This window comes from Microtus pennsylvanicus, chromosome 1 (genome assembly GCF_037038515.1).
Source record: "Microtus pennsylvanicus isolate mMicPen1 chromosome 1, mMicPen1.hap1, whole genome shotgun sequence".
Taxonomy (NCBI): Eukaryota; Metazoa; Chordata; class Mammalia; order Rodentia; family Cricetidae; genus Microtus; species Microtus pennsylvanicus.
Window position 1 is genome coordinate 91658884 of NC_134579.1, and position 13962 is coordinate 91672845.

At 48.0% G+C, this 13962-nt stretch overlaps 1 protein-coding gene across 17 annotated transcripts in view; it reads right to left on the reverse strand.

The window, feature by feature from the left end:
* Positions 1 to 13962, reverse strand: part of Trrap (transformation/transcription domain associated protein) — a 103082-nt gene that overhangs the window by 64690 nt on the left and 24430 nt on the right. For all 17 annotated transcript variants that reach the window (XM_075973367.1, XM_075973349.1, XM_075973377.1 and 14 more), the window contains exons 17-27: positions 13354 to 13548; positions 12593 to 12784; positions 11651 to 11816; positions 10859 to 11115; positions 8155 to 8355; positions 6927 to 7078; positions 4132 to 4331; positions 1868 to 2085; positions 1566 to 1763; positions 574 to 834; positions 30 to 191 (exon numbers count right to left, since the gene is read on the reverse strand). In XM_075973367.1, the coding sequence (XP_075829482.1) occupies positions 30 to 191; positions 574 to 834; positions 1566 to 1763; positions 1868 to 2085; positions 4132 to 4331; positions 6927 to 7078; positions 8155 to 8355; positions 10859 to 11115; positions 11651 to 11816; positions 12593 to 12784; positions 13354 to 13548 (2202 nt within the window). The remainder of the gene's footprint in view (positions 1 to 29; positions 192 to 573; positions 835 to 1565; positions 1764 to 1867; positions 2086 to 4131; positions 4332 to 6926; positions 7079 to 8154; positions 8356 to 10858; positions 11116 to 11650; positions 11817 to 12592; positions 12785 to 13353; positions 13549 to 13962) is intronic.

Genomic DNA, 13962 nt, shown 5'->3' on the forward strand with positions numbered 1-13962 from the left:
GTCATCAGCCTCACTCTCTCACACCATACCTCTGTGTAGAACACCTTGTGCTCCACTACATTGAGATCCATTGTGAAGAGCCGAGGCTGCAGCGTGGTACAGAATGTGTTGCCCTCCATCAGGCCGATCTGTGCATTGGCAGGCTGGTGACGCAGCAGGTGCTTCTTCGGTGGGACCATGTCCTGAAGGACCTGGAAAAACCAAGCAGGGTGCCACTCGTCAGATGCCCCTCAAAAAGAAAAGACCTCTCACCTTCATATTCCACAGTAGCCAAGTTGAAAACTGACAAGAAGTCATTACAGAGGCCTAAACTTTCATTAGGCGGAGGACATATCACGCTAGAATTACAGTGTAGACCGTGTCAGATACGTTTTGCTCCTCACATTTGAGTGACCTCACAAAAACAACAGTCCCACGTGTGAATACACACCCAGAAAACCAGCCTTCTTTCTGTTCTTACTAACAACTGTGGACATATACAGCTATCTGCGCATCGGAGAATCATGGGCTGAGTGGTTCTTGTAGCTCAGATGTGAAGCACAGAGACCCCTGCTGCCCGTGTCAGAAACTTACCTCTTTATGTGGCTCCATAATCACTGTCACACTTTTCCCAGTGACCTGGGCCAGGACCTGCAGCGAATGCATGGCTTGCTTCCTCACAGTTGAGTTTGGAGAGGTGACTTCACGAACTAAATCGTGGGTCACATGGTGAAAAGATTTCTCCTGAGCCACTACAATCTCTTCGGCTCTCTCCTCGTCTTTTAGAGGTGTTGCGCACCTCATCAGGAGCTGCTCCAGGGTGGTCTTCGCCATGGCGACTGCTCCATTGGAAACCTGGAGGTGGAAGAGGCCTTAGAAGGAAAGCAGGGTAACGCTACTCCCCAGACTCCCAGATCTCCAGACACTGGGGAGGAAGGAGCTCAAGGCCACTGTGCCACCATCAAGGAGAAAGACCGCTACATAGCATCCATTTGGACCAATGGGGTCAAAATTACCTCATTCTAGGTCCTTCTTGTTTATCCTTCAGAAAAGGACACTAACATGACCTTGCATTAAACAGAGATCCTGGCAAGCCCACCAGATTCTTTAAGGATAAGTCAGATCTGCACATGGGCTCATAAATAACCAATGACATGCCTGGGCCTGGCAATATGGCTCAGAGGGTAAAGGAGAGCTTGCTGCCCACCCTGACCACTCCAGTTTAATCCCCACATGGTAGAGAACTAACTCCCATAAGCTGCCCTCTGCCCTCCACACTCATGTTGTGGCATGAATAAAGGATGTCATCAAAAACTAACAAACAAGAAAGACAATGTCACACCTGTGGGGACTTTGCTGTACCCAGAAAGCAGCATTCCCTGCAGATCCACCCTGAACCAAGGTAACAGGGAAGGTACCCAGAGATTAACATATGAGTTAGGAGCTGTCCCTCTCGTAAAGATGCTATAATAAAACCAAGCAAAGTCTTATAGCTGGTAAGAGTGTCTAAGAGCAAAGACTCTGCAGGCAGATCAGCTCTTTGTGAGTAGTACCATTTTTGAGCCTCAGGGCTACCCACAACCTACCTCTCCAGTCAGGTCCATCATAACAAAGAGCAAAGCTTTGAGGAATGTCTGCTGGTTCTGGAGAACCCACGTGAGTGGAAGCCGCTCCATGAGAAACTTAATGGACACCACACCTCCCAGCTTCGCATACCAGGCCTGCTCATAGCAGCAAGCGCACAAACGCTCCACGATGTACGAGAAGAGGGGCAGTTGGCATGCCTGGAGAGAAACAAGCCAAGAATAAGGCGGTGCCACCATCCTGAAGCCAGTAACTTCTAGAAAAGTACCTTCAAACTCAGAGGACACTGTCCAGGAGCCCTTACCCTCTCCTTGGAGCCCAGGATGATGCTGGCCACATCGAATATCACAGCCAAGGCCACCTCCCCAATTTTGCACAGCTCCTTCTCTTCATAAGCCATACAGATAGCTATCGCATCAATAAGGACCAAGGGATCCATTCCTTTGGACCCATTCTCTTCACTGTGGAACATGGCTGTGCTGGGCTGGCTGCCCACCTGGTAGCAAGGTAGCAAGAAAGGACCTGGAAAGAGAGGAATCAGGCACACAACAAAGCAGAGGTCATTCATGGAGACAAGCATGACCTCCAATTACAAATCAGCTTCATTTTCCCATAGGGTTAGGGACTCACTGAAGCCAGCACTGCTATTCTAATTACATTTTATTGCTCTGCACATGTGGAGACTATAAATAAGCATGCATGTACCATGGTCCGCATGCCATGGTCCACACACAGAGGTCAGAGGACCAAGGCAAGGGCTAGCTCTTTCTTCTACTGTGTGGATTCTAAGGATGAACTCAAGCACCCTTACTGGCTGAGCCATCTCACCAGCCCTGTTGAATTAGTACTGCAAACCCACCTCCAGTAAACTACAAATGTTTGAAAATCAAGTAGTTTAATTCACGTTAAGTCCATTTTTCTGACTGTTTCCAACAACATATTGTACACTGTTCAATAACTTTGGCCAAAATTCGAAAATGAGACTGGCACAGAGCTAATTTAGGAGCACGCTTGCTCGGCACTCACAGAGCCCTAGTGTTTAGAAACCAGACTTGCTGATACACATCTGTGTTCCCAGGACTCTAGGAAACTCCAAGTTTCACTCAGCTAATGCTGGGGCTCGGCTGTCTAAAAGGAGAAAGTGTGGGGCAGCTAGAGGGCCGTGCAGGTAAGAGCACTGGCCACACAAGCCAATGGACTGAATGCAACCTCCAGGGCTCAAGGGAAAGACAGGACCGACCCCAAGAAACTATTCCCTTGACTTCTATGAGCTCGCTATGGCATAAATGCTTGCACTCAAACACAAATACACACAGCAGTAGTAAGTGTTTAGATGCTCAAAGATGAGCTTTTTAAAATACCATTGATCAGCTAGAGCCTGGGAATATGGGTCTTGAGTCAGCCACTCCAGACAGTAACAAAAGAACCAGTGACAGCCGGGCGGTGGTGGCGCACGCCTTTAATCCCAGCACTCGGGAGGCAGAGGCAGGCGGATCTCTGTGAGTTCGAGACCAGCCTGGTCTACAAGAGCTAGTTCCAGGACAGGCTCCAAAACCACAGAGAAACCCTGTCTCGAAAAACAAACAAAAAAAACACCAGTGACAGCTATACCCTAAACACCTGTGGTCACAGAACAATTTGAAAGCTATGTCTCTTGGGTCTCCAGCCCGAGACCATACAGAAATTACCAAGATTAACTTTAAAGACGTTACCACAAAGAAACACTGTGAAACAACTGGTGTTTAGTTGTACAGTTCTGACTCTGCCAGCCAGGAAAATAGAGGGGTCAGAGTTCAACAGTGTCACTGGGGATCACAAGGCTCTAGGGCTCTGAGGGGAAACAGGCACTACTCAAGTGTGCTCTACAGCTATTACTGCTTATGGAAAGAAAGCTACAGAGAAACCCTGGTTTTTTTTGGTTTTTGTTTTAAAAAAAAAAAAATCTGAGGGTACGCTTTCAGAAACAAAGTGGCAGCTGCTGGGCCACAGACATTTCTACTGTGTTTTGTGGAAGCACAGTTTGCAAAATGTGAACACATACAAGCAGTCCTGCCTACACTGTGAGCTCCAGAGAGCCGCCATAGCAGAGGACCGGGAAACCGGCATAGTGTGGGAACAGGCAGGGCAAACACAAGCACTGCAAAGGGGGCATAAGGAGCTGGCTTGGGGACGTGAGTGACAAGGGGCAGAGACTGACCTTAGACAACACCATCTTGTTTTAATGTGAATTACATGTACTTCTTCTGTGTGTGCACGCGAGGGTACCAGGGCATGCATGTGGGAGCCGCATATAGAAAAGGAGGACAGCCTGTATGAGTCAGTTGTCTCCTACCACCACTGGGCTACCTCACTAGCCCATTTTTGTTTTACCCACCGTTTGTCCAATATACCCAGATGCACTTCACACAAAAATGCAAAGAGCCTGAAACTTAAATTGGATAAAACTTGGTGCACAGTGCTCCCCAATGAGATATCAATTTATCAATGAAGGCCATGAGAGAAAAAGCCCCAACTTTGCTCACACCACAGCTTGACCTGATGGCCCTGGCTCCCAAGCCGCCAACTCACCACACTGCTGAGCCACGGCTACCATGGTGTAGTGGCGGATCAAGCTGGCTACGAAGGGCAGGGCACTGGGTCGCAAGTCTTTGATGACTGCTGACATGAACGCCCCTGTCAGAGCCTGTTCAAACGTCTTCCGGGCTGGAGTGTCCTGGGCTTTGTAGCGGTGTGATATGATGACATTGGGAATGGTCTTTTCTGTAAAGCTGAAAGACAGAATTCCATCCATCACCACACCCAGTGTCATGAGCTCCACTCTGCTCCAACTTCAGCAGTATTTGGTACCACATATGGACTTTATTTTCAACATTTCTGGTCAGTGTTTAGAGAGACAGCAAATTATATTCTACTTAACATATATTCCAAGCACAGAGTTGGAACTAAATTATGAAAGTCAGTACTTTGTCATTATTTTCTACTTTACATGTTAAGGCTGCTGTGATGGCAAAAGCACTGGCCACTTTTTAAAAGAAAGTTTTGCTTTCATGTGTTTTGCCTCTGTGTATCTATGTGCATCATGTGGCTGCTGGCTGTCCATGTATTTCAGAGGAGGGCAGGGGATCACCTAGAACTGAAGACATAAAAAGACTGTTGAGGCTGGGCCATAGTGGCGCACGCCTTTAATCCCAGAACTCGGGAGGCAGAGGCAGGTGGATCTCTGTGAGTTCGAGACCAGCCCGGTCTACAGAGCTAGTTCCAGGACAGGCTCCAAAGCCACAGAGAAACCCTGTCTCGAAAAACCAAAAAAAAAAAAAAAAGACTGTTGACCCATTGTGTAGGTTTCAGAGTCTGAACCCAGATCTGCATAAAGAGCAGCAAGCGTTCTGAAACACTGAGTCATCGTTTCTGCAAGGGATCTGAGTTAAAGTTCCAGCATCCACTCAGCAAATTATAACCATCCAAACACTTTACAGGAATCTGATGGTTCTGGCCTGAGGGCAGCAGGCATGCCCATGGTACCCATATATGCAAACACACATATGCACAAAATAAAAATAAATCTTTTTATTTTCTTCAAGACAGGGTTTCTCTGTAGCTTTGGGGCCTGTCCTGGAACTAGCTCTTGTAGACCAGGCTGGCCTCGAACTCACAGAGATCCGCCTGCCTCTGTCTCCCGAGTGCTGGGACTAAAGGCATGAGCCACTACTGCCCAACAAATCTTTTTAAAAAGAGAATAAAGGGCCGGGCGGTGGTGGAACCAAAAGCTACAGAGAAACCCTGTCTCGAAAATTCAAAAAAAAAAAAAAAAAAGAGAGAGAGAGAATAAAGGTTGTTTTTCCCTGTTGCTACAGCAGTGCGTGCTTCAGGAGCAGCTGCTTCAGTCACCAGTGGGAAGGCACTGCTACTATGGGTGTAATGGCAGGTACTGTCACCTCCAGAGGTCCTGAAGACAGCCCTCATTCTTTCCCAGAGCCTTAAGCTTTCCTCCAACTGTGATGAGCCCGTGTATGCTAAATTAGGGGAGGCCCTTTGAGCTGATTAGAACAGGAAAACAGGATGAGAGGTTTCTGTAAAGCTGATCAAAAGAGAGCCCCTACAAGTGGCTGCCTGCAACGGTACAGTGGCTAATGATGGCAAAGACCTCAGGGCAAGATGCCACATAAGAGTAGAGTGAAGAAATTTTAAAATCTGGGGCTAAAAAAAATGTGGGGCTGGAAGGATGGCTCAGTGGCTAAGAATGTTTGTTGTTCAAGCCACAAGGACCTCTCAGTTCCAATCTCTAGAACTACATAAAAAGCCAATTACGGACCCACATGTGCTTGTAACAGCAGCACTATGGGAAGAGGGGTGGCACAGGAGATTACTGGGGCTCGCCGATTGCCAGCCTAGACACTCAAGTCCTCCAGTCTCCCTGCACAGACAGCCGTCACCTGCATACACAAGTAGAAAAAAAAATTGATCCTTTTTCACAAAGTTCTGTGTGTGAGTGTGCAGGAATGGTGGCACACACCTTAACCTCAGCACTGTGGAGGTAGAGGTAACTGGGTATCTATGGGCTTGATATGAGCCTCGCCTACATAGCGAGTTCTAGTTCCATTACGGTAGAGGCTGTCTCCAAAATAAAGCCAAACTGTAAACAGTCCATCAGTGACAGAGTGGGAATGAGACTAGGTCTGTCACCTGTCACAGGCATGGCCCTGTCAGCAGAGCACTTGCCTGGTGTACAAGAAACCTGTCACCTAGCTAGCACCTGTGAGCTGGAGGCAGGAGGACCAGAAGTTCAAGTAATCCTCAGCTACATACTGAGTTTGGAGTCAGCATGGGCTGCAGGAGACCCTGTCTCTAAACACACACACACACACACACACACACACACACATTTTAAAAAGCTGTGCCAAACACAGGACATTATCCTAGACTCCATGACAGCACGGCACACAGTGAAATGAACCCAAGACTAATTCTTACTATGAGCTCCATGTTCTCTCCACCCTCTAAGACCATGGTCCTCAACCTTCCCAATGCTGTGATGCTTATACAGTTTCTCAGGCTGTGAAGATTATGGCCAATCATAAAACTATTCTCACTGTTACTTTGTAACTGTAATTTTGCTAGTTATGAATCGTAATGTAAATATCAGATATGTAAGACATCTGATATGCAACCCCGTGAAAGGGTCATTTGACCCCAAAGGGGTTGCGACCCACATGTTGAGAACCACGGCTCTAGAGACTACACAATGCATCACTCAGTAAGTTACATGCTGCCCTGACCACCTGAAGGGACCCAATCTTAACAAGCTCCCGGAGAGTCACATCTGTCCCTCACTTCTGCAGGAAGCTGCTGGCCCGAGCACGTACTTGGGGTGTGCCAGCAGCTGGTAGAGCGCATGCTTGTTGTCCTCCAGGCTCATCATGGCCACCAGGAAGCACCTGATCACCTCCCAAGCCTGCCTCCGGTAGTAGGGCTCTGTGTTGGCACTTTTCAGGCAGTCCAGGGCGGTCTCGATGGCCTACGACAAAAAGCACAGAATAGATAGTGTGCACTGTTGCTGTCTTCTGGGGAGAGCCGAGCAGGACAACAGTTAACCAGGCAACCACAAGCAAGAGTTCTGAAAACGGAGACAGTAAAGAAATCTGCATGGCTGCAGATAAAATGCAATGGTGCACAGTGACTCCAGCTTTAATAGTTCACTTTCAAGCGTGTGTCCATGTGTGCATCTGTCTATTGCCATGTATATGTTGAGTCCAGGTGTCCAGAGGTCATGGTGACTGATCCTTTAGAGCTGGAGTTATGGTCAGCACCACGGATGCTGGGCCCTGAGACCGCAGTCTCAGCAGGAGTAGCAAATGCTCCTAATGCTCAGTCAGCTCTATAGCCCAATTTGATGCTTTACCGACCATCGGGAGACAAGTCGTCAAAAAGCTCTGGAGGGTCCGGTGAAGCAGGCTGTCATCTCACACCCCCAGCTGGATCTGAAGCTCATGAGTTTTTGGCAGTACACATGCTTGCCTACCCTAAGGGTAGAACCTGAAAAATGGCTTTTTTATGCTTTTACTTCTCTTTAAAGAGAAGGCTATTCATCCACCAGCTCCCTGCAGGCCACACGTCTGCATGCAGACATACGAGAACACAGAGAAAGAGATAGCGACAGAGAAACACAGAGGTACAGTTTTACACTAACTCATTTCCGAAGAGTCAGGAAGGAAAACAAGGAGGGTTAGGATAAAAACACAGGAGAAAACTGGACCTTGGTATACCAAGGGTAACAGACAAAGATCTACTTGAGTTCTCAATGGCCCTGGAAATAAGGCCCAGCAAAATTCTAAGAGACCAGGAGCTCAGGATGAGTTGGTCACTGGAAAGAATTCTATCCACACAAGGATCCTAAATTCCTGTGTAACATTCCACCAGCCCACGAGCATTATGCAAGTCGCCAAGCAAACCTCCATGTAAATTCCCGGGCTGAGTGAGAGCCCCTTCCTTCATCATATGCTCATGCATGTAGTATTGTATATTGAGACCAGTCTTCTCAGAGCAATACTTGTTGAGGTATCTCATTGATGCCTCCCCACTTCCCCATTTTACCTTCTCCATGGGAAGCTGGAGAGAAGCTTTGCAATCAGAGAACTCCACAGTAATGCTGGGGCCTTGAACTTCAGTCACAACATAGTGCAGCTTCTGAGACTCCTTCAACATCTTCCTGTTGCTGCCGCCAAACTTCCCAAGCACACGGTAGGCTACGTGGGAGATGCTGTCTGCAGGGTTGCGCAGCGTGCGCCACAAAGCCTAAAACATGAACGGACTTTCATTGAAAGCTTGGCCAGGGAGCAAGTGCAGAGTTTATGACCACAACTCTAAATGGTTAGATGTGAATACTCTTCCTCCTGCCTCCGTCCCCTTCCTGGGGAAAAGCAATGTTTATACAGTCTTGTTTTCCTCCAGGAAGTCCTGTGTCTTTACTAAACACACAAATAAACATACATAGTTTGGTACTCTTTTATACAAAAGATGACACAGGATAAAAAAAGCAAAGGGTTGGGGCTTGAGAGATGGCTCAATGGTTAAAAGTACTGACTGCTCTTTTAGAGAACCTAGGTTCAGACCTCAGGCCCCACATGCTGGCTCACTGCTCTGTGACCCCGTCCCTCCGCAGGCACTGCACAAATGTGATGGAAATATACATAAGCAAGCACTCAGACACATAAAGCATGTGACTTTTTAAAATAAAAGGCTCGAGAGCCAGTGAAAAGACACAAATCTCAGGCATGAAGAACTTACTGAACATTCTTGTCCTGTGTTTTTTTTTTCTTCTACTTAGAAACATGATAAATAAGTAATTCCATTAGAGGGGTCCCTGAGAGTCAGGAAACTAAAACAGAACACAGCCACAAGGGCTGAGCTATGTCCTTGAATATATATAAACTTGACCACACCTCTCCTGCTCAGTAAGCCTTGGCAAAGGACAGGGAGGTCGTCATGTAGTTGGTTTAGTTTCTGCCAAAATGCTTATGTAGACATTGTCGCAGTCCCAGAGTGGCCCTCCCTCCACATCCAGGCCATCTTTAGAACCCTATGTTAGGGTTTTAACACAACCAATAAAATAATGGTAACATGAGCTGGGTGTGTTGGCGTGTGCCTTTAATGCCAGCACTTGGGAAGCAGAGGCAGGTGGATCTCTTAAGTTTAAGGCCAGTCTGGTCTACAGAGTGAGTTCCCAGGACAATGAAAGCAGTTATGCAGAGAAACCTTGTCTCGGAAAACAAAACAAAACAAAAACCACAACAACATTAGCACATTAGAGACAAATAAGTGAAGACTGCATAAAAGCCCACTTGGCTCAGCACTCCTGTAAGCCAAACCTTTGTTCATGATAGCATCTGAAGCCGGACTGCGGGGTTAATTAAGCTCAGGTGTGCTCTGTACGGCACACACCTGGACGGCCTGCTGCAGAACACTGCATACATGTGCTCATACATCCCCTCGTCCAGAGTTACCCACGTCTCAAAACAACTGCTATCCTTGTTTTAAGTCTACTTCCTTAACTTCTATCACAATACTCAATGTGAGAAACCAGCAATATTCAAGCTTGACATGAAATCTTGGTATACTTCCTTCCATCAAGCAAAATCCATTTCTCTCATGCTCTTGCAAGTCAAACCACTGAGGGTAGCCTGTAAGGTCCCTCTGCCTCGGGGTGGGGGGGAGGGGATTCTGCTTCTTAGCCAGGTGAGGGTACCCCCAAGACTCAGAGGGTGGATCAGGAGAGACTATAGTGCCACTTGTCTTGGGGGTTACTAGACCCCCCAAAACTAAAAGTGACCTTTAAGCTTATATGTGAGGGTTCTTGTGGTTAAGCAAACTGAGGCCCAACACTACCTCAGTCCCAGCAGACACTCCCTGGCACTCAGGTCAAGACGAGCTCTGCTTTCCAGAACCGACAGCACAGCTCTCAGGGCCAGCTCTGCAGTCCTCCCATGACAAGTGGGCCCCATGCCAGCATCTCCCGGTGCAGAGAGACCAAGAGATAATCTCAGAACTAACACCAGGGCAAGTGTTAATCTTGCCTCCAAGTCCATGGTGCGGTCCCTCCAATCCAGCATGTCTAGAGGTCCCTGTGTTCAGGAGCTGCTAAGTCTCTACCATGGAGGGCTAGCTGGGACCCCACACTAGGAGGCAGGCATAGAGAGTCCCCCTGCCACCAGTGACTACCAATCCCATCAGAATCACAGCACAAACAAAGTGAAAAATGAGGATACTTAACCCCTGATTGGGGTGGGTGTTGAGACAGGGTTTCTCTCTGCAGCTCTGGCTGTCCTGAACCTCACTCTGTCGACCAGACTGACTTCAAACTCAGAGATTGGCCTGTCTCTGCCTCCTGAGTGCTGGTACTATAAAGGTGGGACCCACAACTGCCCAGAAAACCCTGGTATCTAATAAACAAAACAGCCCAAGACTTCAAAACAACCTTGTAGTATCTGTTCTTTTTCTTCTGGGCTGAGGTGGGGCACCCATCAGCTTCCCTGCAGTTTCCTCATTTTACATGAACCTGAAAGTCTGTGCGGATTCTGGCAGGTTCTTTCTGGGAGCAGCAGCAGTCATACAGCACCCACACCTTCTGCCTTCACCCTGTCTTATGGAGACCACACCAGCAATAACCCTTGGGCAGTACATCCCAGGGCTCTGCAAACAAACAGGCATCACTCTGCCTGAGTGAGTCCAGTGACTCCTTCAGATTGGAGGCCTGAAGAGCTGAGGCCCCCTGCTGGTGCAGAGGTGGAAGAGCACTTACCTGCATGAGCTCTGCCCGCACAGGTTGAATGTGGTCATAGAGGAAATCCGGTTGCAGGTTGTCTACACACAACTCCAAGGTCCTCAGTCCTTGGCTGACCAACGTCTGAGACCCATTGAGGGCAGACACCAAGGGATCCATCAACATGGGCAGATAGGGCAGCAGAGAGCTCAGCCGCACCGGCACTGTGAGACACAGCTCCACAAAGAGGTCCTTCATGTGTTGCTTATGCAGGCCACTCTGCAACATGTTCAGGCCTGGAAAGAGGTTGGAGGGGCTTGTTACTTCCCTAACACATGCAACATCAGCTGTACAAAGTCACAAGTCACTGTTAAACCTGTTAACTGCGTCCATGGCCCCTTTCACTGTGGCAGCCGAGGCTGTGGGAAGTTCCTGTAGGTCATCCAATGTTTTTATAAACATCCTATTACACTTTTGTGATGTGTCTAGGCAAAGAGAAAAGAACCAGGCCTGACAGCAGGAGGAAATCAGCCTAAGGAGGACTAAGTAAGACCAGGGTAAGGCTGGACACGTGGCTGAGCAAGAACAAGGGCCACTCAAGGCATACTGTGGAAAATTCAGTATTTTACACTCCACACCATTTGTACAGAGTAACACTGCAAAAATAATGTTCACATGACAAGTCCTATGTAGTTTGACTGTAGAAACTAATGAAGCTAGTTTTTAAATGGGGTGAGCTGCCCAACTCCCACCCACCTCCCATGAGCTGTGCCTGTTTTAGCCCAGCATTAGTCAGTCAGAAGGTTGCACACGTTGAAACACTGCACTCACCTTGGAGGAGGTTTGGGAGGAGAGGCAGAAACTCCTGATACAGGAGGTCATGGCTGCCACCTCCTATGGAGCGGAAGAGGGCACGGAGCAGGAGGAAGTAGTTGTAGGGCTCCTTGGCGGTCTGCGCCAGCTCCATGGAGCTGTTCACGATCTTGTGCAGGTGAGGCTGTGCAGAGAGAAGGCAGACGGGTGAGCGCCAGTGAGGAGTTTCCACGCCCTCCAGACAGAGCTCACACACCACTGCCATCAGCAGCGTGAAAAGGTTATTTCAAATGAACAAAAGAACAGAATGACCAGAGTGGTTTTGGCCATCTAGCTATGAAAGATCTACTTAGGTTCCCAGATACAGTTACCTGAGAATGGATTTTTTTTTTAGGCTGTTGAGATGGGGCCTCATGTAGCCCAGGCTGGCCTCAATTGTGCTTAGTAGCTGAAACTGCCTTGATCCTACTGCCTCTACCTCCCAAGTGGTAGAACTACATACTAGTCCATGATTCTGAATATTCTACTGGCACCTGGCAGAGAAATCAAGCTTTCCACAGGAACACCTAAACTGCTGTTGGCCTGTGGACCTTACCTGTGTCACACCAAACTTAAGAGAGTGTTTTACACATGGAAAAATGGAGTTACTGTAATTTCTGTTCAAAAGTGGAAACAATAAAAGCCCCAGGACCGTGGTGGCTCTCAGAGGAAAGTGCACAGTACCTTCAGCACCCCAGTGTCCCTAGAGCGAGGCACACAGTACCTTCAGCACCCCAGTGTCCCTAGAGCGAGGCACACAGTACCTTCAGCACCCAGTGTCCCTAGAGTGAGGCACACAGTACCTTCAGCACCCCAGTGGGCCTAGAGCGAGGCACACAGTACCTTCAACACCCAGTGGGCCTAGAGCAAGGCACACAGTACCTTCAGCACCCAGTGGGCCTAGAGCGAGGCACACAGTACCTTCAGCATCTGCTCGTTTTCAGCTGCAAACAGGGACACTGATCCGAAGACCAACTTGAACAGCTTGAGGTACAAGTTGGAGAGTTCCACATTGGAGCCCATTTCTGGCAGCCGGTCCAGGAGGTACTCCACGAGGATTGTGGCAAACAGAGCCGAGGTAGTAGGATTTGCCAAGAAAGAGTTGGCAACAATCTGTCAAAATAAGAAACACCTATGACAAAAATAATCCCCTTCCTCACTCAAAGCTGCTGCAAAAGGTAATGAGTTTCCAAACAAGATCCACGTGGGCAGAGTGCTGAGGAAACTATCACCTGCCGCCACAGGCAAGCTGGCCTCCTATCAGAGCTGAGCATCTGCTCACCTCCCAACACTGACAGCCTGCACTTTACACCCATTAGCTTCTACTCTTGAAAGTAGCTTGCCTGCCGCATCCGAAGGCTTGAGAACTTTCTAGAACATCATCGCCCAGTATTCCCCTACAAGCACATCCTTAGGGACAGCAATTTCTTAAAGTGGATGAATAAACACAAGCATATACAAAAAAGTTTAAACTGAGAGAATATAAAGGGGCTGACAAGATGGCTCAGCAGGTGAAGGCAACCACCTCCGTGCCTGAAACCAGAGTTCAAGCCCTGAGGCACATGGTTAAAGGACAGAAAACTCTCTCTCTCTCTCTCTCTCTCTCTCTCTCTCTCTCTCTCTCACACACACACACACACACACACACACACACACACGTTAATAGAAAAGGAAGTTTATACCTGAAGAGCGTAATTTTTTGAGATCCTTTCCACCATGTAAGGGACCGTAGTCTGGAAGATCTCCTTGAACGTCAGGGGGTTCATCATGGTGAAGACTCCAGCGAAGTGCTCCAGCACCTCCTTCTCTTCTTTCATTCGCACAGTCTGGCAGTTGGCTACTCGGATGTACGTCTGTCCATTTCCTGCGATCTGGACCTAGAATGGACGAACAGCCACGGCCGTTACAATGTGTATCATTTCTTCATAAAATCACAAGTTATATATGTTAAACAAGGCGCTGAATTCAACAATAAAGGTTATCCTCCTTCTAAAAATCTGTCCTTGCCTCAATTTCGAAAAAGAAGAAACTAGGTGTTCTCATCAGGGAAGAAAAAAAAGAGAAAGAAAAGAAAAAACCACAAGTAAGAGGCAACTCAGAGGGTAGAGGTACCCGACGACCACCACTTGATAATAAATAAGCCCGTTATCCCCTAAATGGCTTTTGTCAGAGCATTTCACCACAGTAATAGGAGAGGGAATTAAACACCAACATGCAGTCATGATTCCCAGCTCCACATAACTGATGATGCATGTGTGCGAGCCCGCAAACCGCAAAGCTGGGCAGGTCAC